The following is a 24641-nucleotide window of genomic DNA, read 5'->3' as shown; positions in this document are numbered from 1 at the left end:
ATGCTACCCCTCTATTCTGTTTTGGTTAGACCACACCTGGAATAGTGTGTCCAATTCTGGGCACCACAATTCAAGAGAGATATTGACAAGCTGGAATGTGTCCAGAGGAGGGCGACTAAAATGATAAAAGGTCTGGAGAACAAGCCCTATGAGGAGCGGCTTAAGGAACTGGGCATGTTTAGCCTGAAGAAGAGAAGGCTGAGAGGGGATATGATAGCCATGTATAAATATGTGAGAGGAAGCCACAGGGAGGAGGGAGCAAGCTTGTTTTCTGCTTCCCTGGAGACTAGGACGCAAAACAATGGCTCCAAACTACAAGAGAGGAGATTTCATCTGAACATGAGGAAGAACTTCCTGACTGTGAGAGCCGTTCAGCAGTGGAACTCTCTGCCCTGGAGTGTGGTGGAGGCTCCTTCTTTGGAAGCTTTTAAACAGAGGCTGGATGGCCATCTGTCAGGTGGGTGTTTTGAATACAATTTTCCTGCTTCTTCGCAGAATGGGGTTGGACTGGATGGCCCATGAGGTCTCTTCCAACTCTATGATTCTATGTTTCTATGATGAGTCAGCCAAAGTACTTGGGTTGATTTTCTAACTAATATTTCTAAATGTATGACTATATAGCAAGCAATGGCAAACTTTGATCCTCCAGGTGTTTTGGACCTCAACTCCCACAATTCCTAACAGCCTACCGGGATGGGGATTTGGTTAGCCAGTTAACATTCATGGGTTTTGACCTGAAACATTTCAGGAGTGGTTCTTGTGGGTTTTTTCGGGCTATAGGGCCATGTTCTAGAGGCATTTCTCCTGACGTTTCGCCTGCATCTATGGCAAGCATCCTCAGAGGTAGTGAGGTCTGTCGGAAGTAGGACAATGGGTTTATATATCTGTGGAATGGCTGGGGTGGGGCAAAGAGCTCTTCTCTGCTGGAGCTAGGTGTGAATGTTTCAGCTGACCACCTTCATTAGCATTTGAAGGCCTGGCTGAGCCTGGGAAAATCTTTTGTTGAGAGGTGTTAAGATTTCAGGAGTGGTTTGAACCCCTAAACTGCCCCCTTGTCTAAGAGCTTGGTCATCTATCCCATGCTCTTCCTGGCTGTGTATTGACACAGAGGCTGCTTGTCTGTCGCAGCTGCTGAGCTCCTCTCTGCTCCACAGCGCCCCCTTCGGTGTTTCCAACCTGGCTGGGAAAACAGGAAGCGTCCCTGGTGGGCCCGGCCAGGAAGGGGTTAAAGGCAAGGGAAGCGGGGAAGGCGAACGTTCCTTCCGGCTCCTCCTCGTGGTTGACTCTGATGGCGACGCGGGAGATCCGCAGAGGCTGAGCCAGGAGCAGCAGGCCAGGTGAAGGGGAAAGGCATTGGGGACATTAGCAGGATTCCAAACATAGAGCAGGTGGGAGAGGCCGCAATCGTCTTCCAATTGAACCCCATTCCACCATTAAAACCTTCCCAACAGATAGCCCCCCAGCCTCTGCTTGAAACCCCCACCCCCACCTCAGAGAAGAGGGCGCCATCACACTCCCAGGCAACACATTCCTAATGATTTTTTTCCTAATGTCTAGTGGAGTCTCTTTCCTTGCAATTTGAATCCATGGCTCCATTGTGGCCTAGTCTCCAGGAGCAGCAGAAAACAAGCAAACAAGCTGGCCTCTCCTCAATAGCACAGCCTTTATATAATCATAATAATATTATATATATATAATTATATAATAATCTATATAAATAAAAATGTAATGTTCGTTTGTGGGGTTAACATAACTCAAAAACCACTGAGCGAATTGACACCAAACAAGCTGGCCTCTCCTCAATAGCACAGCCTTTATATAATCATAATAATATTATATATATAATTATAATCTATATAAATACAAATGTAATGTTAGTTTGTGGGATTAACATAAATCAAAAACTACTGAGCGAATTGACACCAAACAAGCTGGTCTCTCCTCAATAGCACAGCCTTTATATAATTATAATTATAATAATATTATATATGTAATTATATAATTATAATAATCTATATAAATAAAAATGTAATGTTCGTTTGTGGGATTGACATAACTCAAAAACCACCAAGCGAATTGACACCAAACAAGCTGGCCCCTCCTCAATAGCACAGCCTTTATATAATTATAGTAATATTATATATACAATTAAAATAATAATCTATATAAATAAAAATGTAATGTTCATTTGTGGGATTGACATAACTCAAAAACCACTGAGCGAATTGACACCAAACAAGCTGGCCTCTCCTCAATAGCACAGCCTTTATATAATCATAATAATATTATATATATATAATTATATAATAATCTATATAAATAAAAATGTAATGTTCGTTTGTGGGGTTAACATAACTCAAAAACCACTGAGCGAATTGACACCAAACAAGCTGGCCTCTCCTCAATAGCACAGCCTTTATATAATCATAATAATATTATTATATATAATTATATAATTATACTAATCTATATAAATAAAAATGTAATGTTCGTTTGTGGGATTGACATAACTCAAAAACCACTGAGGGAATTGACACCAAACAAGCTGGCCTCTCCTCAATAGCACAGCCTTTATATAATTATAATAATCATATTATATATACAATTATATAATTATAATAAGCTATATAAATAAAAGTGTAATGTTTGTTTGTGGGATTAACATGACTCAAAAACCACTGAGCGAATTGACACCAAACAAGCTGGCCTCTCCTCAATAGCACAGCCTTTATATAATCATAGTAATATTATATATATAATAATAATAATAATCTTTATAAATAAAAATGTAATGTTCGTTTGTGGGATTAACATAACTCAAAAACCACTGGACGAATTGACACCAAACAAGCTGGCCTCTCCTCAATAGCACAGCCTTTATATAATAATAATTATAATATTATTATATATGTAATTATACAATTATAATAATCTATATAAATAAAAGTGTAATGTTCGTTTGTGGGATTAACATAACTCTAAAACCACTGAGCGATTTGACACCAAACAAGCTGGCCTCTCCTCAATAGCAGAGCCTTTATATAATCATAATAATATAATTATATATATAATTATATAATAATCTATATAAATAAAAATGTAATGTTCGTTTGTGGGGTTAACATAACTCAAAAACCACAGCGAATTGACACCAAATTTGGACACAAGACACCTATTTATTTATTTACTATTTCTTTACTATGCTTGTATACCGCCCCTCTCAGCCCGGAGACGACTCGAGGCGGTTTACATCTGGCAATCAATGCCCCACAAGATAAAATACAGTCAAAACAATTACATATAGCATTTTATTTTTTATCGTGTCAGGGGCAACCAGACTATTGTATTACATATTACATATACATATTACATATACATATTACATATACATATTACATATAGTACATATGTACATAGACATATAGTACATATGTACATAGACATATTACATATAGTATAAACTGTATAAAAACAATAACAATAAACAATTATAATAATAATAAAACTTTATTTATACCCCGCTACCATCTCCCCAAGGGACTCGGCGCAGCTTACGTGATGCCGAGCCCACAATACATCAGTAATAAAAACAATAATACAAACAATAAAATAAAACTCATAACAAAAAATAAGCAATAAACACAACGACGTTTAAAAGACCTATGGCTGGGCCAAATGTAATAATTAAAAATTTAAAAAATAATGCTGCGCATGAACAGGTGAGATATGACTAGGATATATAATAAAATACAGTTCTTAGCATCTCATCATTAAAATCATAAAACCTATCAGGCCAAGGAGTGACTATCACATTAAAAACACTGAAAAACACAGTGGAAGAGACTTAAAAGGCCAAAAAATAAAAAAATAAATTACATCGCATGCACAAAACCACATATACACAAATATATGCACACACATACATACACACACACACAAAACACATATACACAGACTGGGCCACAGCAACACGTAGCAGGGGATAGCTAGTATCAACAAACCTTCTGGCAAGGAAACTAGTCCAATGTGGGCTAGGCAAAACTAAGGTGAGGTGGATCTGTAATTGGTTAAGTGGACGAACACAGAGAGTGCTCACTAATGCTTCCTCTTCATCTTGGAAAGAAGTGACAAGTGGAGTGCCACAGGGTTCCGTCCTGGGCCCGGTCCTGTTCAACATCTTTATTAATGACTTAGATGAAGGGCTAGAAGGCATGATCATCAAGTTTGCAGACGACACCAAATTGGGAGGGATAGCCAATAGTCCAGAGGACAGGAGCAGAATTCAAAACCATCTTGACAGATTAGAGAGATGGGCCAAAACTAACAAAATGAAGTTCAACAGTGACAAATGTAAGACACTCCACTTTGGCAGAAAAAATGAAATGCAAAGATACAGAATGGGGGACAATGCCTGGCTCAAGAGCAGTACGTGTGAAAAAGATCTTGGAGTCCTTGTGGACAACAAGTTAAACATGAGCCAACAATGTGATGTGGCAGCAAAAAAAGCCAATGGGATTTTGGCCTGCATCAATAGGAGCATAGTGACTAGATCTAAGGAAGTAATGCTACCCCTCTATTCTGCTTTGGTTAGACCACACCTGGAATATTGTGTCCAATTCTGGGCACCACAATTCAAGAGAGATATTGACAAGCTGGAATGTGTCCAGAGGAGGGCGACTAAAATGATCAAGGGTCTGGAGAACAAGCCCTATGAGGAGCGGCTTAGGGAACTGGGCATGTTTAGCCTGAAGAAGAGAAGGCTGAGAGGAGATATGATAGCCATGTATAAATATGTGAGAGGAAGCCACAGGGAGGAGGGAGCAAGCTTGTTTTCTGCTTCCTTGGAGACTAGGACGCGGAACAAGGGCTTCAAACTACAAGAGAGGAGATTCCATCTGAATATTAGGAAGAACTTCCTGACTGTGAGAGCCGTTCAGCAGTGGAACTCTCTGCCCCGGAGTGTGGTGGAGGCTCCTTCTTTGGAAGCTTTTAAGCAGAGGCTGGATGGCCATTTGTCAGGGGTGATTTGAATGCAATATTCCTGCTTCTTGGCAGGGGGTTGGACTGGATGGCCCTTGAGGTCTCTTCCAACTCTTTGATTCTATGATTCTATGAGGGTAGTTGTTGTAATGATTATTTATGTTTTAGTTCATTTATGTCTTACTGACTGTTCTGTTGTATTTTTTATCTCAATGCGTAATCCTTCGTGGTAATCCTTCTTGTTATTCTGCTCTGTCATGTATTTTGATATGTTTTCAATATGTTTTGTACTCACTTAGGCATTGAAGGTTTGCCAACATTTGTTGGAAACGGACCTATGTCCCCTTGGGGAGATAGGGCAGGATGGAAAAAAAGATGATTGGCTTGTTGTAGGTTTTTTGGGCTGTATGGCATGTTGTGAGATCTGTTGGAAATTTCCAACACAGAGTTGCCGTTGAAATCCATAAACATGTGGACAATTTCAACAGAAAGGAGGAAACCATGAAAATGTTATAATTTTAGACTTCTTAAATACTGGTAGCAGATGTTGAGGTCTGGCTAAATGATGTGGGACAATGACTTTGCCCCATCTAGACCAGGCCTCCATCTGCACCACTGTATCTAAAGCAGGCATGGGCAAACTTCGACCCTCCAGGGATTTTGGACTTCAACTCCCACAATTCCTAGCTGCCTAAGGCCCTTAAGCGGATGAGGGGAAAAGGAAAGGACCCGAGGCTGTTGGGAATTGTGGGTATTGAAGTCCAAAACACCCGGAGGGCCGAAGTTTGCCTATGCCTGATCTAGACGACACTGCACTGAGGCATTACACTGTTGACTCGGGTCATTAATTCAACTGAATGAAAATAAGAGCCGAGCCTGGAAGAAAATGTTGTATTGTTTTCTTATTTGTTGCTTGCATCTCAATTGCAGAGATCAAAGCAGGATGTAAACAAGCAGATTATGATATTTTCTTTTAGCACTCTGAGCATTGGCAGCCCTATGGAGGTCTCTTGGAACAATAAGCTCAAATTAATAACAGAAAAATTTTATTTCTTGTGTTGTAGGATTAGGGGAGGAATTGTGTTGTTTTATATACCCATTTGAGGAAAAAGTAGTAGTGGGAACACTTTCCTTTGAAGTACTCAAATAATGTAGGGTACATTATTTGAGCCCCTTGGGGAGATAAAGTGTGGACTGAATAAATGCAATCTATATAAATAAAAATGTAATGTTCATTTGTTGGATTAACATAATTCAAAAACCAATGGACGAATTGATACCAAATTTGGACAGCTATCAGGCCAATGAGTGACCATCACTCATAAAAACACTGAAACACACAGCAGAAGAGACTTAAAAAGCCAAAAATTAAAAAGACATTACAATGCATACACAAAACCACATATATACACATATATATACACACACAAAACAGAGACACAGACTGGGCCACAGCAACGCGTGGCAGGGGATGGCTAGTAATATAATAATATAATATTAATAGTACATTTACACTGCAGAATGAATGCCTTTTGACATCAACTTTAGCTGCCATTGGATTGCTGTGAGTTTTCCGGGTTGTATGACCATGTTCTAGTAGCATTCTCTTCTAATGTTTTGCCTGCATGTGTGGTTGGCATATTCAGACGTTCTGTTGGCAGTGAGGTAAGTAGAGTGTTTATATACCTGTGGGAAAAAGGATAATAGAACCATAGAATCATAGAGTTGGAAGAGAACTCATGGGCCATCCAGTCCAACCCTTTGCCAAAAAGCAGGAAAATTGCATTCAAAGCACCCCCGACAGATGGCCATCCAGCCTCTGTTTAAAAGCCTCCAAAGAAGGAGCTTCTTCCACACTCCAAGGCAGAGAGTTCCACTATTGAACAGCTCTTACAGTCAGGAAGTTCTTCCTAATGTTCAAGGGGGAAGTTTGCCTATTTCATCAGATGAAAAGGTTGCAAACAGTGATTATTGTTATTATAACCTCCTTTTTGAAGCTCTTACCATCATGTTATTCAGAGGTGACAAGCACATCCTGGCATAAATGCACATGGTTGTCACAGAATCACAGAGTCCTAGAATTAGAACAAACCCCAAGAGCCAACTAGTCTTAACTAGTAACTCCAATACACAATCAAAGCACTCCTGATAGATTGCCATCTTTGTTGTTGTTCATTCGTTCAGTCATCTCCAACTCTTCGTGACCTCATGGACCAGCCCACGCCAGAGCTCCCTGTCGGCTGTCACCACCCCCACCTCCTTCAAGGTCAGTCCAGTCACTTCAAGGATGCCATCCGTCCATCTTGCCCTTGGTCGGTCTCTCTTCCTCTGGCCTTCCACTTTCCCCAGCATCATTGTCTTCTCCAGGCTTTGCTGTCTCCTCATGATGTGGCCAAAGTACTTCAGCTTTGTCTCTAGTATCCTTCCCTCCAATGAGCAGTCAGGCTTTATTTCCTGGAGGATGGACTGGTTGGATCTTCTCGCAGTCCAAGGCACTCTCAGCACTTTCCTCCAACACCACAGCTCAAAAGCATCGATCTTCCTTCGCTCAGCCTTCCCTAAGGTCCAGCTCTCACATCCGTAGGTGACTACAGGGAATACCATGGCTTTGACTAGGCGTATCTTTGTTGCCAGTGTGATGTCTCTACTCTTTACTATTTTGTCGAGACTGGACATTGCTCTCTTCCCAAGAAGGAAGCGTCTGCTGATTTCCTGGCCACAGTCTGCGTCTGCAGTAATCTTTGCACCTAGAAATACAAAATCTGTCATGGCCTCCACATTTTCTCCCTCTAGTTTCAGTTGTCAATCATTCTTGTTGCCATAATTGCCATCTAGCCTCTGCTTAAAAACCTACAGAGTAGGAGAGTAGGAGACTCCACTACACTCCCCAGGCAGCAGAGTATTCCACAATAGAAGAACTCTTACCATCAGGGAATTCTTCCTAATGTTTAGGACACTCCGGAGCAGAGAGTTCCACTGCTGAACATCTCTCTCAGCTAGGAAGTTCTTCCTAGTGTTCAGGTGGAATCTCCTTTCCTGTAATTTGAAGGCATTGCTCCTCGTCCTATTTATTTATTTATTTATTTACCGTATTTATATACCGCCTTTCTCACCCCTGGGGGGACTCAAAGCGGTTCTAGTTTCCAGGGAAGCAAAAAACAAGCTTGTTCCCTCCTCCCTATGAGTTCCCCTCACATATTTATACATGGCCGTCACCATGTCACCTCCCAGCCTTCTCTTCCGCTGGTTAAACATCCCCAGCTCTTTAAGGCGCTCCTCATAGGGCTTGTTCTCCAGACCCTTGATCCTTTTAGTCGCCCTTCTCTGGACACTTTCCAGCTTGTCAACATCTCCCTTCAATTGCGGTGCCCAGAATTGGACACAGTATTTCAGGTGCGGTCTGACTAGAAACCTTTTCTGTTTTAAGAAAGTGTGAATGTCGTAATTAGTAAGCTTGAATTAGCATTTGCGTAGCCATGAAGTTTGCAAAGTAAATCAGTGAGGATATCTGCCTAGAGGGAGCCAACAGAGAATGCTTCTAAGCAACAAAGGCCTCGCTGCCAACAGAACCTCTGACGATGCCTGCCACAGATGCAGGCGAAACGTTAGGAGAGAATGCTGCTGGAACATGGCTATACAGCCTGGAAAACTCACAGCAACCCAGTGATTCCAGCCGTCAAAGCTTTGGACAATACATTTAGCTACTTGTAGTTATAGTGTGGTGAGGCGCCAGCACTCTTTGGCAGAGAAAATGAAAGGTCTTGTAAAACAATAACTTCATTAATTCCATAGTATTGAGCCACCACAATAAAATGTGTGCCAAACTGCATTGATTCTACAGTGTAGATCAGGCATGGGCAAACTTGTGTCCTCCAGGTGTTTTGGACTTCCAACTTCCACAATTCCTAACAGCCAGTAAGGTGATTGAGCTTTCTGAAAGTTGAAGGCCAAAAAAATTGGAGGATCATAGTTTGCCCATGCCTGATGCAGATGCACCCTTAATCAACCTAAGGTCTTTAGCAGTTATTATAACTATACGGGGCTCCTGTTGATGCAGCAGGTTAAACCGCTGAGCTGCTGAACTTGATAATCTCCTTACGAACCATTCAGAACGTTAAGATCTTCTGGGGAGGCCCTGCTCTTGCTCCCGCCTTCCTCACATATGCGTTTGGTGGGGACGAGAGACAGGGCCTTCTCAGTGGTGGCCCCTCAACTGTGGAACGATCTGCCTAAAGACATAAGATTGGGATGTATGCTCTCCTTGGGAGCAGAATACGCTGTCAGAAATATTAAAAAATAACTAGTCGTTTTTAATTACCAAAAATGTGAGTCAAGCACTGAAAGAGTTAGTAGGCTGAAGCCTGTTAGACTTAGTGGCCACAGCTAGTGTCATCCTGAGGAGAGTGCGTAGGCTGAAGCCTGTTAGAGTCAGTGGGCCAAAGTTAGTGTCAACCTGAGGAGAGTGCATAGGCCGAAGCCTGTTAGAGTCAGTGGGCCAAAGTTAGTGTCAACCTGAGTAGAGTGCATAGGCCGAAGCCTGTTAAGAGTCCATGGGCCAAAGCTAGTGTCATCCTGAGGAGAGTGAGTTGGCCAACGCATGTTAGAGTTAGTGGGCCCAAGCTGATGTCGTCTTGAGAGGAGTGAGTAGGCTGAGGCCTGTTAGAGTCAGTGGGCCAAAGCTAGTGTCATCCTGAGGAAAGTGAGTTGGCCGAAGCTTGTTAGAGTCAGTGGGCCAAAGTTAGTGTCAACCTGAGGAGAGTGCATAGGCCGAAGCCTGTTAGAGTCAGTGGGCCAAAGTTAGTGTCAACCTGAGGAGAGTGCATAGGCCGAAGCCTGTTAGAGTCAGTGGGCCAAAGTTAGTGTCAACCTGAGGAGAGTGCATAGGCCGAAGCCTGTTAGAGTCAGTGGGCCAAAGTTAGTGTCAACCTGAGGAGAGTGCATAGGCCGAAGCCTGTTAGAGTCAGTGGGCCAAAGTTAGTGTCAACCTGAGTAGAGTGCATAGGCCGAAGCCTGTTAAGAGTCCATGGGCCAAAGCTAGTGTCATTCTGAGGAGAGTGAGTTGGCTGAAGCTGTTAGAGTTAGTGGGCCAAAGTTAGTGTCATCCTGAGGAGAGTGAGTTGACCAAAACCTATTAGAGTTAGTGGGCCAAAGCTAGTGTCATCCTGAGGAGAGTGAGTTGGCCGACGCGTGTTAGAGTTAGTGGGCCCAAGCTGATGTCGTCTTGAGAGGAGTGAGTAGGCCGAGGCCTGTTAGAGTCAGTGGGCCAAAGCTATTGTCATCCGGAGGAGAGTGAGTTGGCCGAAGCTTGTTAGAGTTAGTGGGCCAAAGTTAGTGTCATCCTGAGGAAGAGTGAGTAGGCAGAACCCTGTTAGAGTTAGTGGGCCAAAACTAGTGTCCTCATGAGGTTTGTGAGAGAAGCCTTGTGAGAGAAAGCTCCAGTGTGAAAGCTGCTGTGTTTATAAAGCTACTGTGTATCTGTTTATTTGTGTTATGGAAAGGTTGTTGTAAATAGTGCAACCATATTATTTTATTACAAAGAAAAGCTTCCTATGGAAAAGATAACATTGGTCTGTGTGGTTTTGTTCTTTTTATCCCTTTGGGCTACTGGTGCTGGGTCACGCTGCTGCTAAGAACTTACATTGCTATGCATTTATGAGGAGGGTATTTTGTTAATAAGCTCACTCACCCTACATTCTCCACCTGCTTTAAGCATTCATTGCTGTAATTGAGAGCAAGGATGTAGAAAGGGCAACATGTCTGTCAGCCACACAACCTGGTTTTGCCTCCATACCCCCATTTTTTCAAACTCTACTGGAAAAAAATTCCTCAAAATTGATTGAAAATGAAACTAGAGATGTTGTGACATGATTTCCAGTTGGGACAGCTACCACATAAATTAGGCCAATGGCACCCACTTTTCTTTTGCTCACCCTTAATAAAGACATTTGTTTATTTATGTTATTAAATAGTGATTTCAGTAAGGAGACATTAAGGATGTATGAATTTATTGACTTTTATGAAACTATATTTTATATGCTATGTTTTCAATTGCATTTTATATGTTGGGAGGAATCAAATTGTGCCAAGTGTAAACTTGAGTTGCCTTCAGATTGAGAAAGGCGATAATAAATAAATAAATAAATAAATAAATATTTATATCCTGCCTTTCTCACCCCTGAGGGGACTCAAGGTGGTTTATATCATACCAGTGGCAAAAATTCATTGCCAACATACATGTAAAAAGAAAAATCATAATAACTAAATTCCCAGGCATTGGACTTCATTTTAACAGCTCATGTGTTTTTCTCTTAGGAAAAGGCAGATTTTGTCCACCCTGAAGAATAGCTGACCCCCATTGACTGTAACAAGAGTATTTTGCTGCATTCATCGAAGAAGAGTTTGCTGGAAGAGTAACTAGATGAGTGTAATGGGAAGGGGATAATTTCAGGAATTTTTCAAGGACTGGTACTGAAAAGCAGAGGCCAAGAGGCACAACAAAGCAGATTTCTTTGGAAGGGAATGGCTGCAATACAAGAAACCGAATCCGCTGGATTTCTAGATCCAGAAATAAAAATGGAAGTGCATGGTTCTATAGGTCCTGAAGCAGAAGAGGTTTTTGAAGGAGCAGCTCTCCCCAAAATGGGAAGCAGCACAGAAGAAGCAGAAGAAATACTGAAAGAGAAAGCAAAGGAAGATGCCTCACGGAACTGGAATGCTCAGTTTGAAGATTTTCTGAGGACACTACAGTTTTCTAGTTCGGCAGGGAAAGCCCCGCAGCGCACTACCCCTCGCGTCCTTCCCCATCGAATGGCTGAGACAAGCCACTCTCCCAAGGGAGTGTGGGTTACCATTGGGGAAGCTACAGGGGATGATGAATGCTATCCGGTTGCCAAGCGCCCTGGGAAAGAGGTCACGACACCACAGAAAGGTGCTCTTGGGTTGGAGACACAGCGCCAGCATTTTCGGATGTTGATGTACCAAGAAGCTGTAGGGCCCCGAAACTTCTGGGGGAAGCTCCGGAAACTCTGCCAGAAGTGGCTGCTGCCGGAGAGACACACCAAGGAGCAGATCTTGGACCTGGTGACACTGGAGCAGTTCCTGGCTGCCCTGCCCCCAGATATGCAGAAATGGCTGAGGGGACGCTATCCCCAGACCTGCTCCCAGGCTGTGGCCCTGGCGGAGGATTTCCTTCTGATGCATCGAGGATCCAAAGGCAGAGAAGGGCAGGTGAGTGTTTTCTTCCCAATTGTTTTCACAAGTCCTATGGCCTGTATGTTTCTCCTGACAGGGTAAGACCTTTTTATTTACGCAAGCTTTCATTTTTTACGTTGGTGCAGCAGACAGAACTGCTGTACCGAGGTAAATTTGGGATGTTGTTTCCATATCTTATGTGTCATGAATAACTTTTCAATAAGTTTAAAGCATAGGTTCTTTTTATTGCAATTTCCAGTGTGAGAGGGTACATCAGATTACAGAAAAACATTTAGACAAAGAATGACATTGGACATGCAGATATCATCATCATCATCATATTTAATTACTTATTAATTGCCCTCCATCCGAGAATGCTCTAGGCGATTTACAGCTAAATTGTAAAAGATAAAATACATACATACAGAAATTAAAAATTAACAGAGATTGAATGCTCTAGTAAAAAGCCAGGTCTTAATTGCTAGAGTAAAAGGCCCTAAGTCACGCATGGCTCTCATATAAGGTGGCAAGGAATTCCATAAGGCAGGAGCAGAAATAGAAAAAGCCCTGCGTCTGGTACTTTCCAAGTGCACTTCTCTAGGACATACAGATTCTATGCAACTACATTGGATTTACAATTACATGACTAACAAACAAACAAAGGAGAATTACATTTTCCTTCACAATTCACACCACATGTACATACATTCATCGTCATGCATCCAACTATTAACCATATCCTTTTCTCCCTCCTTGGAGAAGCATCTGTTAGGCCAGACCCTGCTTTTCTGCAGCCTGCCAACGCATAGCTCCAAAACTTTCATAATGCCAAAACTTCAAAACTTCAGAATGCATCTTTTCCCTAAGCACAATGCCAAGGACTAGACATCTGCTTTCCATACAGCAGAACCTGACTTGCTGAACAAAATCTAAGATCCCAAAAGTGCACGTCTTCCTCTTCCCTTGAGAAAGAAGGCCTTGCAAATCTGCCACTCTCCGAATACACCATCTCTGTCCTTCCCATGAACCAGACCCCTCAGGTCTGTCACAATTTGAGCATTATTAGATTGAGTCTTTTATAGAAATACTCTGCTGATGTAGTCCCAAAGTTGTAAATTAATGATAGACATATTCCATCCTGGTTCCTTTTCAGTTTCCTGGCCAGATGTTGACTCTTCTTGATTTGTATTGACAAACACAAGGCTTGTGTTGACTTTCTTCTTAACATAAGGAATGTTGCAAACATTTCCTTAACTTGAAAGAACCATTGTCACAGTTCTCATCAGAGTTTACTTTTCAGTTCTTATTAGCAACTTTTAATTACAGTCCAGAAAGCAGGTAGTTAGTCATTGCAAGCCTTAATATTTTATTGATGTTTCCAAAATTATTAGCTCCATCCATACATCCTTCCATTCATTCCCACACATATATTAAATCCACATTTATCAAATTTGCACATTGAGTTTCTTATTACATATGTTTTACATTTGGCCTTCCACTTTCTCTTAATTAAAAGGTCAGAACTCCCACAAAAGTAAAAAATCTGAATTAAAAAGAAAAATGGTTTTTAAGGGCCGGGCTTTAGCACAGTTGGTTAATCACCAGCACCCAACTGAAAGGTTGGCAGTTCAAGCATGGCTTGGGGTGAGCACCTGATCTTCATCCTAGCTTACTGTCCCCCTGAGCTGTGAATAGAGAAATTAGGCACCTCTTAAGCGGGGAGATATTTTACAACACCATAAAAAGCTGGGGATCAAATAACAGGAGAAATGTCTGTGATCAAAAGGCTTGTCATTATAGAGGATGAAGTGACAGCACCCCCCTGTGGCTGGAATAAAGCATAACCTCCAGGACAACGAAGTTGGAAACTTGCCGACTCATACCTCTGTCTGTCTGTCTGTCTGTCTTGTATGTCTAATGGCATTAACATTTGCCGTGTATGTGTTCTGTGATCTGCCCTGAGTTCCCTTCGGAGTGAGAAGGATGGAATATAAATGCTGTAAATAAGAATACTTCTCTAGGAATATTTAGGTCAGGCCTCCTCAAACTGCTGCCCTCCAACTGTTTGGGACTCCCAACTCCCAGAATTCCTGACCATTCAACAAGCTGGCTAGGGCTTCTGGGAGTTGGAGTCCCAAACAGCTGGAGGACAACAGTTTGGAAATGACTGCTCTAGGTCATCTGTCACAACCATTGAGTCATGCCGCGCAGGAGAGGAGGGGGGAAGTGAAATCTTAGGTTCCAGGTTACATTGAATTATGGAACTGGTTGTTGTGAGCCTTAGGAACAGAAGCATAGAGGGAGCCCCCTTGCGTGGTCTTCCATTTGGAGTCACATTGGGTCTTTCCCTTTATTATGGTGGGGCCAGGCAGGGACTACAGGGCTGCTTTGGTGTTAGTTGTGCTCATCCACAACCCTGTCTCGGTTCTTCCTCCCCTTTTCTCTTTACCACCTCGTTCTCCCTCTAAAACAGCCATAGAAATAAGCATAGTTGATGCTATTAAAATGGAGCAAATATGAGGACCTGTTCTGCAGTGCCTTGCAGCCTTTCCACCCTCTTTTGGATGCCATGACAGCAAGAAGAAGCTCTCACCTTTTGGCCATTATTAGAAAGCTATATGCCAGACCTTCACATGTGAGAGTGGCACAACTACCGTATATACTCAAGTATAAGCTGATCCGAATGTAAGGCGGGGCACCTAATACTAACACAGAAAACTGGGAAAACTTACTGACTTGAGTATAAGCCGAGGGTGGGAAATGTAGCAGCTACTGGTAAATTTCAAAATAAAAATAGATACCAATAAAACTACATTAACTGAGACATCAGTAGATTAAATGTTTTTGAATATTTACATAAAACTATAATTTAAGACTGTCCAACTCTGATTAAACCATTATTCTAACCTCCTTCAATGTAAATGTGTTTAGGTATTCTTCCAATAATAATAGAGTAAATAATAAATGTCATAAAAATAATAATTGAGTAAAATAAGGTAAATGTAATAATAACACTAATAATAGAGTAAAATAATATAAATGTAATAATAATAATAGAGTAAAATAATAATAATAGAGTAATATAATAAATGTAATAATAATAATAATAAATAGTGTAAAATAATAAATGTAATAAAATAATAACAACAGAGTAAAATAACAAATAACTTTGTCGAGTATAAGCCCAGGGGGGCTTTTTAAGCCTTAAAAAGGGCTGGAAAATTTTGCTTATACTTGAACATATACAGTACTTATTCTGTATCGGTTGAACAAGTAACTGCGATCATATCCTTTGCCACCCACCCTCCTAAAACATGTTCTGCTTCCCTCCTGACTTCATTTTGACATGTTTTCCACCCTCTCCCCAGATCACTGAGATAGCCGAAGACATGTTTGCAAATCCCCCCAAGGCAAAAGAGGCTCTGACGAGGATGAAGCGTCGAACAGAGACTGAGCACAAACATGCTGGGACTGAAAATGCTGTTGGTAAGTTTCTCGAGAACTGGTTTTATTTAATACTATCAGAAGTGCCAACTCTACATGAGATAGAAACTATTCTCTGGTGCATTTTCCTTAGATTTTAATCTTCTCTTAACTGTAACTCCCCCTCAATGGTTTTTGTCCCCAGAATATATTCCCCACCTGTATGAAGGTCTATATTTATGACCCTGTTCCTTTAAGAGTTTCTCCCCCACAAACAATCTGCTCCATCCCTATCTCATCCTATTTTTAGTATCTTAGTTTTTATCTTGCACATGCAGTTCGCTCATTGTTATGTTATTTTATTTTACTGTGTATGATTTTGCTTTATCATCTTTGTACTCATATGTTGTATGTATTTTACTGTGTTGTTATTGTGTTTTGGTTTTACTTTATTGTAATATGCTGTTGGGCTTGGCCTCATGTAAGCTGCCCTGAGTCCCCATTGGGGAGATGGTGGCAGGGTATTAAATAAAGTTGTTTATTGCTGTTGTTGTTGTTGTTGTTTTCCAGTGGTCTCCCACATCATGCTTGGTCAGCTTTTCTTTCTAATCATCTCCTAGGCCTCTTAAGCAACAATTTCTCTATATCCCCCCTCTCAGTCTGTGTGTCCCTCACCCTTTTGAAGAGTTATAGCAGAGTTTCTCACAGGCCTATGGACTGTTTGGTTACTTTGCTTTGCAGAACCCTATAACTCAGTGTTTCTCAAACTGTGTTCCTCTAGATGTTTTGGACTTCAGCTCCCACAATTCCTAACAGCTGGGATTTCTGAGAGCTGAAGTCCATAACAACTGGAGGAACACAGTTTGAGAAACACCGAGTTATAAGGTTCTGCAAAGCATAGTAACAAAACAGTTCATAGGCCTGTGAGAAGGAACACCTCCTACCTTGTTTCTCTTGGTTAGGAAAGTTCTGGCATCCAGTGCTGAACATGAAACTTGGCTACAGACGGCTTTTAGTTGACTGAAATTAATCTGTGTAGAACACAATATTCTTGAAATGTTTCTTCTCAAAATTAATTGACTATCCCTGCAAGGTTCCAGGTATCTAGGGAAATCTGTTGAAGGCCTTTTGAAGGGTGTTGAGTGTTACAAAGGTTTAATAGTATCTGTAAATACAAGCAGACTGTAGTCTTTGTATCCTGTGGGGTTCTGAGAAATGTCACCATAGATCTTCTCAAATCTATCTGTCTGGAAAAAGGATCCAACCAAACTATGGAGAAATCGTAGTAATATATCCTAACTGGCAACAGGCACACATGGGGTCTATGTTTGCCATCTGAGAGACATCTGGACAGCTACAGTCCACATTATGTCTCCTGTAGATACATACAGTATTGGAGCCGGAAAGGAGAGGGTCAGCATGGTATAGCAGTTTGAGTATTGGGCTACAGTGTTGCAATTGGTTACAAACCAGTTCTTCCCTCTAGAAGAATTGCTGTAGAGATCAGCAAATTCACTAATGCTATTTACTTTATTTATTCTACTTATATTTCTGTTTTACCTTTCCTCCAAGGCAAAAAGGCAGAGTTCATGGTGTGCCAAGTCTTCCTAATGTGATCTAGAGACAAATTATTTGGGGTGTCTTAGGGGGAGAGGGTATGCAAATATTACAGTGGTTTGTAGATCCTTCTATGTTCCTGATTGCTGGGGCAGTGCTGATGCAAAGCTCTTCCTTTTCCAAGGCCTGGATCTCATATATTTATTTATTTGTTTATTTACAGTATTTATATTCCGCCCTTCTCACCCCACAGGGGACTCAGGGCGGATTACAGTGTACACATATATGGCAAACATTCAATGCCGATTTGACATACAATGTATAGAGACACACACAGAGGCTATTTAACTTTTTTTGGCCACCAGGGGAGCTGTCACTTTCATCGTCCATCTGTGACGCTGATGAAGTACTTCCGCATTCCCCGCATGCTTTTGTTGGAGTGATTTGCTGGAGTCTTTTTTATGGCCTCATAAATTAGTTAATTTAGCCTCCCCACACAAGGTGGTACCTAATTTTCCTACTTGACAGATGCAACTGTCTTTCGGGTTGCAAAGGTCGACAACAGGCTACACAATTGGTTGGAACCCCACTCCAACCCAGGCTAGCTTCAAACTAATGACCTTTTGGGAGCATATACACTATAGAATTAATGCAGCTTGATGCCACTTTAACTGCCATAGCCTAGTGCTATGGAATCCTGTAAGTTCTAGTTTTGCAGGGTCCATTATTTGCCAAAAAGTGATGGTGCCCCTGCAAACTACAAATCCCAGGAATCCATAGCATTGAGCCATGTCAATTAAATTGGTGTCAAACTGCATTGACTCTGAAGTGTACATGCAGCCATAGATATCTCATCCATCACACACAAAAATAAAAATTTCATTATTATTTCGTTATTGGCGATATTTATGGAAGAACCAATTAGGAACTGCCATTTATAACAACATTTTGAAAGTTTAGAGTTCTGAAATTTTCACCACCAGAACTTCAGCAACACTGTAGAAGCAAAGCACCAGCACCGCTTAGTTTTGTAAGTACTTTAGAACCATGGAATGCCCATGCATAGCATCTAATGACTTCCAGTTGTGAGCCATCCTGAGCTCCTCCCCCCCCCCCCCACGGGGTGTGTGTGTGAGAAGGATGAGATATAAATGCTTTAAATAAATAAATAAATAAATAATAAACAAATAAATAAGTGTTATTTTCCTGCTTCTTGACAGAATGAGGTCGGACTAGATGGCCCATGAGGTCACTTCCAACTCTATTATTCTTCTAAACTTATGCAGCTATGGAACTCAGCTCACCCAGTCTGTGGAGCTCTCTCCTTTGAGTACAATAACTGGGATGTGCCTAGATCTTCTTTATTTCTTTCTCTCTCTCAGCAGGTGATGTACAGTTGACTGAAATTGAGGAACCCCAGCTTGAGAGTAACAAGGAAATGGAGCAGCTGATGACACCTGTGAAGATAGAGGATCCCTTTGTTCCAGCCCAAAGTGTTTGCAAAAGCAACCGTGCGCCCACTAGCTGGGAAGAGGAGAATGCAGAGAAATATGACCAAAATGGGAAATACTTTAGTCAGGACTCTGACCTGCTCATTCAAGAAGATCCTGATGTAGAGAAGAGATACACGTGTTGGAACTGTGGACAGAGCTTCAGTAGCAGCCCAGATCTTCTGACCCACGAGAGAACCCATGTGGGGGAGAAAGTGTATACATGTGCTCACTGTGGAGAAAGTCAGAGGTTCCACAAAGGCCAGAAGTCAAATAGGTGTCTGCACTGTCAAAAAACCCTTCAAGACACACTCGAGACATCTTCAAAACGCGGGAAAAGACGCAGTCAGAAGCCAGAGATTCTGAAACCGCAAATAACATGCAGAGGTCGGAAGCCTTCCACATGCCTTGTGTGTGAGAGGAGCTTTAGAAATGGCAGAGCTCTGAGAACACATCAGAGAATCCACACAGGTGAGGAGTCCTATAAATGTTCAGTTTTGGGGGAGACTCATCTCCAGTCTCTCTTTATTTAAATACTAGCAGAAGTGCCAACTAGTATTAGATGTCTCATGGTCCTCTGCTCTGATTATATCTTTTCCTTGGCTTCTATTTTTCTCCCAACCACTTTCTCAAAGGTGTACAGTGTCATGCTTGTCCAATCTTTCATTCTAGTCACTGCCTTGGTCCTCTCTGATAGGATTTTTCTCTCTTTTTCACCTTTTTGAAGAGTTAGGAGGTCCTGCAACCCATCTAATGTAGTTGTTCCCAACCTCTTTTTGACCAGTAACCACTCTCCAATATTAGTACTGAAAGGGTTACAAATCAGTTTTTGGTTAACTTTGGATTCAGTTTGGTTATTTGAGGTGCTGATTCAGAAAATTGAATTGGATAGACCACATCAGCTCTAGTTTCTGATTCAGAACATATGCCATCTAACATTAAAATAGAAAAAAGTCCTAGTATAGCTTTCTTATCATTATATAATAATAAACTATTGAAAAAAGAGGATAAAGATGTGATAACAAATTTATTAACAATAGAAAGACTGCTTATAGCAAGGAATTGGAAAAGATAAATAAATAAATATACAAATAGAGGAGTGGTATAAGGATGTTTGGAAATTGGCAATAAATGATAAGTTGACATGTATATTAAAAGTTAAAAAAGGTATATGGAAACAAAGTGATTTTTATGATGTATGGAGAAAATTTATTGAAAAAGGATTTAAAAATAAAAAAGGAAAGTTACCTCCACAAGAAAAATTGAAATTTTGTACAGATAATATCTAAAAGCTGTGGCTTGGGAGGGGCGGAGGGGAGCACAGCGGTGAGGGATAGATAATATGTATAAGCAGAAAAATAACACTAGATGCCAAAAGTTATGTAAGTTGTGTTGAATAATATGTATCTGCTGTGAAACAAACAACGTATAACAACGTATTGAACCATGATAAAATAATAAGAAAATATTTAACAAAAAAAAGAACATATGCCATCCAGTAGTCGCCATCTCGCTCACAGAAAACCATATTTAATAAGCCTCAGCACTATTAGAGGGCTTTGCAAGACCAGTCACTTTCATTGCAATGGTGTAGGAAAGGTGAGGCTGCTGACCATATTTTAGTTCTTGTGGACCACTGCTTCAAGTGGTCCCAGGTCATGTCCCTGGTCCAATTATCCCTAGTCAAAGTAGCCTCTGTTCTAGAAGTCTCTGTTCAAAGTGGCCCCTGGGCAAGTGGCCTCTGGTCAAAGTGATCAATTTCAAAATAAAAATAGATACAATAACATTACATTAATTGAGGCATCAGTAGGTTAAATGTTTTTGAATATTTACATAAAACTAATTTAAGATAAGACTGTCCCACTCTGATTAAACATTATTCTAACCTTCTTCAATGTAAATGTGCTTATGCATCCTTTCAATAATAATAGAGTAAAATAGTAAATGTAATAAAAATAACAACAATGGAGTAAAATAATAAATGTAATAATAACAGTAATAATAGAGTAAAATAATGGAAATGTAATAGTAACAACAATAATAGAGTAAAATAATAAATGTAGTAACATTAATAAATCGAGTGAAATAATAAATGTTTTAATAACAATAACAGGAAAATAATAGTGTAATAATAATAATTAGAGCAAAATAATAAATGTAATAGTAATAGAATAAAATAATGTAAATGTAATAATAACAGTAATAATAGAGTAAAATAATGGAAATGTAATAGTAACAGCAATAATAGGGTAAAATAATAAATGTAGTAACATTAATAAATAGAGTGAAATAATAAATGTTTTAATAACAATAACAGGAAAATAATAGTGTAATAATAATAATTAGAGTAAAGTAATAAATGTAATAATAATAGAATAAAATAATGTAAATGTAATAATAATAACATAAAGATCGATGCTTTTGAGCTGTGGTGTTGGAGGAAAGTTTTGAGAGTGCCTTGGACTGCGAGAAGATCCAACCAGTCCATCCTCCAGGAAATAAAGCCCGACTGCTCACTGGAGGGAAAGATACTAGAGACAAAGTTGAAGTACTTTGGCCACATCATGAGGAGACAGCAAAGCCTAGAGAAGACAATTATGCTGGGGAAAGTGGAAGGCAAAAGGAAGAGGGGCCGACCAAGGGCAAGATGGATGGATGGCATCCTTGAAGTGACTGGACTGACCTTGAGGGAGCTGGGGGTGGTAACGGCCGACAGGGAGCTCTGGCGTGGGCTGGTCCATGAGGTCATGAAGAGTCGGAGACGACTGAACGAATGAACAACAATAATAATAACAGAGTAAAATAATAAATAACTTTGACTCAAGTATAAGCTGAGGAGGGCTTTTTCAGCCTCAGAAAGGGCTGAAAAACTCAACTTATTCTCGATTATATATTGTTATCTCATTAAAACCACCAAAGAGGGAAAGTATGGGAGCCTGCACAATCTATGGATTTCTCTAATTCGAATACAATGTCTGAGTGTTATTTAGATTATCTATTTTTTCCTCTCAGCAGGTAGTGCAAGACCGATTGAAAGCAAGGGGAAGAAAACCCAACTTGATGATAAAGAGTCAGTGGAGCAACTGATGGCATCCACAGAAACTTGCAAAGAGGACAGTTTCCTGTGTGAGAGTGAATCTGATCAGAACCAAGAGAAGGCAGACGACAGCAATGGAAATGGCAAAGAGAATGTTGCAAATGGGGAACACTTCAGTCAGGACGGTGACTGCGTCATGCATGAAGGCCCTGATGTAGAAGAGAAGCCATACAAATGTTGGCACTGCGGACAGAGCTTCAGTAGCATCTCAGATCGTCTGACCCATGAGAGAACCCATGTGGGTGAAAAAGTGTACAAATGTTCCCAGTGTGGAGAAAGTGTGGGTACTCACAAGGGTCGGAAGCCCCGTAGGTGTTCCCATTGTGGAAATACCTTTGGGTACAACCCAACAGACAAAATCCAAACGGAAGAGAAGCCTTGCACATCTTTAGGACGTAAGAAAAACTGCAAACAGACATCCAACCTCCTCAAACATAAAAGAACATGCACAACAAGTGAAAAGTCATGCCAGTGTTCAAAGTGTGGGAAGACCTTTAGTAATGTCTCTTATCTCAAAGTACACCAGAGAGTTCACACAGGGGAGAAACCCTATAAATGTTTACACTGTGGGAGGTGTTTCAGCTGGAGTTCACATTTAAAATATCATGAGAGAATGCACACAAGAATGTGCTTCTACTGTGGGAGAATCTTCCGGCAGAAATCATTACGTGTTGAGCATGAGAAGACCCATGCGGAAGACAACGCATTTGTATGTTTCGCTTGTGGGAAAGTCTTTGAGGTCAGTTCAGAGCTGTCTGCGCATGCACAAACCCATAAAGGGAAATCATTTGAGCAGTCGCTCTTGTTGAAGCCATATGGGAACAGCTTGCAACACACGGCACATCAGGAAGTCCTCATCAGGGAGGATTCTCATGAATGCTCAGAGTGTGGGAAGACCTTTAGGAATGCCTCCTATGTCAAAGTGCATCAGAGGATCCACACAGGAGAGAAGCCATTTGAATGTCTTCGCTGTGGAAAGGGTTTCATCCGGAGTTCACATTTAAAATATCACGAGAAAATGCACACAGTGTGTTTCTACTGTGGGAAAAATTTCTGTCAGAAATCGGAATATGTCGAACATGAGAAGACCCATGCGGAAGACAACACATTTGTATGTTTTGCTTGTGGGAAGGTCTTCGACACCAGTTCGGAGTTAGCCACACATGTGCAAACCCACAAAGAAAAAACCTGTGAGGACAGTTTGCAAGACATTGCGCCTCAGGAAGTCAACACAGGAGAGAAGTCTTATAAATGTTCAGAGTGTGGGAAGACCTTTAGATCTGGCTCGTATCTCAAAATGCACCAGAGAATCCACACAGGAGAGAAGCCATATAAATGTCTTCAATGTGGGAGGTGTTTCTGCTGGAGTTCGCACTTGAGTTACCATGAGAAGACCCACCAAAAGACCCGCACAGGAAAGAAACCATATAAATGCTCCCACTGTGGCAAAACCTTCAGCTGGCATTCCCAACTTTTACTGCATGAGAAAAAGCACAAGGGAGAGAAGTCCTTGAAATGCTCGGACTGTGGGAGAAACTTCGATCGGCGATCCAGCCTTATTTTACATGTGAAAACTCACACAAAACAAGCAGCATATACATGCGCAGACTGTGGAGACAGTTTCACCTCAAACGCCATTCTTCAACAACACGAGAAAACCCATGCATTGGCTCCCGAGGTTCCAAATAGTTCTTGAGATACTGAACAGAACAGACATACATACAAGACAAGAAGACAGAATTTTGACCATAAAGATTAAGGAAGGTATAAGTTAAGGGCAGTTGCCGAAGACTTAGTGGCATCGAAGGCTTTCATGGCCGGAATCACTGGGTTGCTGTGAGTTTTCTGGACTGTATGGCCGTGGTCCAGAAGCAGTCTCTCCTGACGTTTCACCCACATCTAAGGCATCCTCATAGGTTGTGAGGTCTGTTGGAAACTAGGCAAGTGAAGTTTATCTATCTGTGGAATGTCCAGGGTGGGAGAAGAACTCTTATCCATAGGTATATAAACCTCACTTGTCTAGTTTCCAACAGACCTCACAATATCTGAGGATGCCTGCCATAGATGTGGGTGAAACATCAGGAGAGACTGCTTCTGGACCACGGCCATACAGTCCAGAAAACTCACAGCAACCCAGACTATGATAGTTTTGAGAAGCCCTTTGGACACTACAGACATGCTGATGGGAAAATTAAAAGAACTGGTGACCTTTCAGGTTTCAGTATTAACACTGAAAAGACAATGGTGTTGACTTAGTCATGTGTATTCGTGGTAAACCTTGATCCGTTTCATGTCCCGACTTTTGGTGGGTCCCCCGATCTGTTTCGACAGCCTCCCGAAATCAGGAGGTCAGATATATTTTTTCCTGTTTTTGGTGCCGAAATATCAGTTTTCTTGGGGGGGGGGGGGCAGGCTTTGGGTCTATTCACCTGGGTCTGGAAGGGCCTGCAGCCGAGCACCAAGTCTCCTTACTCAGCGCTCAGCTGCAGGCCCTGCCAGGCCCCCAACTCTTCGGGTCTCCACGCATGGTAATCGATCTGAAAAGCAGGCTTGGAGCTGGTACCGATTCCCTTCTGCCTTTCATATCGAAATTATTTTTGTTCCAGGAGGGGCCCTCCCGTTTCATGCCATCTGAATGGATGGATCAAAATTGAAACACAAATCAAACAGATGAGACAAATTTTGGGCCCACAACTATTGACAATATGAAAATGGAAGAACAGATAGAAATGAAGGATCAAACTGGTTTTAGAATTGAGAAGATAAAACACTAGTATTGTTATGACACATAAGCTGTTTCAAGAAAGCAATGACTGATCCACACTGCCAAATAATTCCGCTTGAATTGCATTATGTCGTCAGTGCAGACCCATATAATGCAGTTCAAACAGCATTATTTGGCA

The 24641-nt window shown here is 41.2% G+C and overlaps 1 protein-coding gene across 3 annotated transcripts; it reads left to right on the top strand.

The window, feature by feature from the left end:
- Positions 1-1233: 1233 nt before the first annotated feature.
- Positions 1234-24641, top strand: LOC132765879 (zinc finger protein 585A-like). Of its 3 annotated transcripts, none has more exons than XM_067465128.1 (5): positions 1234-1337; positions 11293-12207; positions 15540-15657; positions 18537-19112; positions 21654-24641. In XM_067465128.1, exons 2-5 carry the CDS (start codon positions 11500-11502, stop codon positions 23432-23434), a joined length of 3183 nt encoding a protein of 1060 aa, XP_067321229.1. In that variant the 5' UTR covers positions 1234-1337; positions 11293-11499; the 3' UTR covers positions 23435-24641. The 3 variants fall into 3 exon arrangements, with proteins under 3 accessions (XP_067321229.1, XP_067321228.1, XP_067321227.1); XM_067465127.1 differs by having other exon boundaries at positions 18534-19112; positions 21657-24641; XM_067465126.1 differs by having other exon boundaries at positions 18534-19112.

The sequence above is a fragment of the Anolis sagrei genome, chromosome 2 (assembly GCF_037176765.1).
Source record: "Anolis sagrei isolate rAnoSag1 chromosome 2, rAnoSag1.mat, whole genome shotgun sequence".
NCBI classification, from domain to species: Eukaryota; Metazoa; Chordata; class Lepidosauria; order Squamata; family Dactyloidae; genus Anolis; species Anolis sagrei.
Note: the sequence above shows the minus strand (reverse complement) of the source record. Positions and strands in the feature narration are given on the sequence as shown.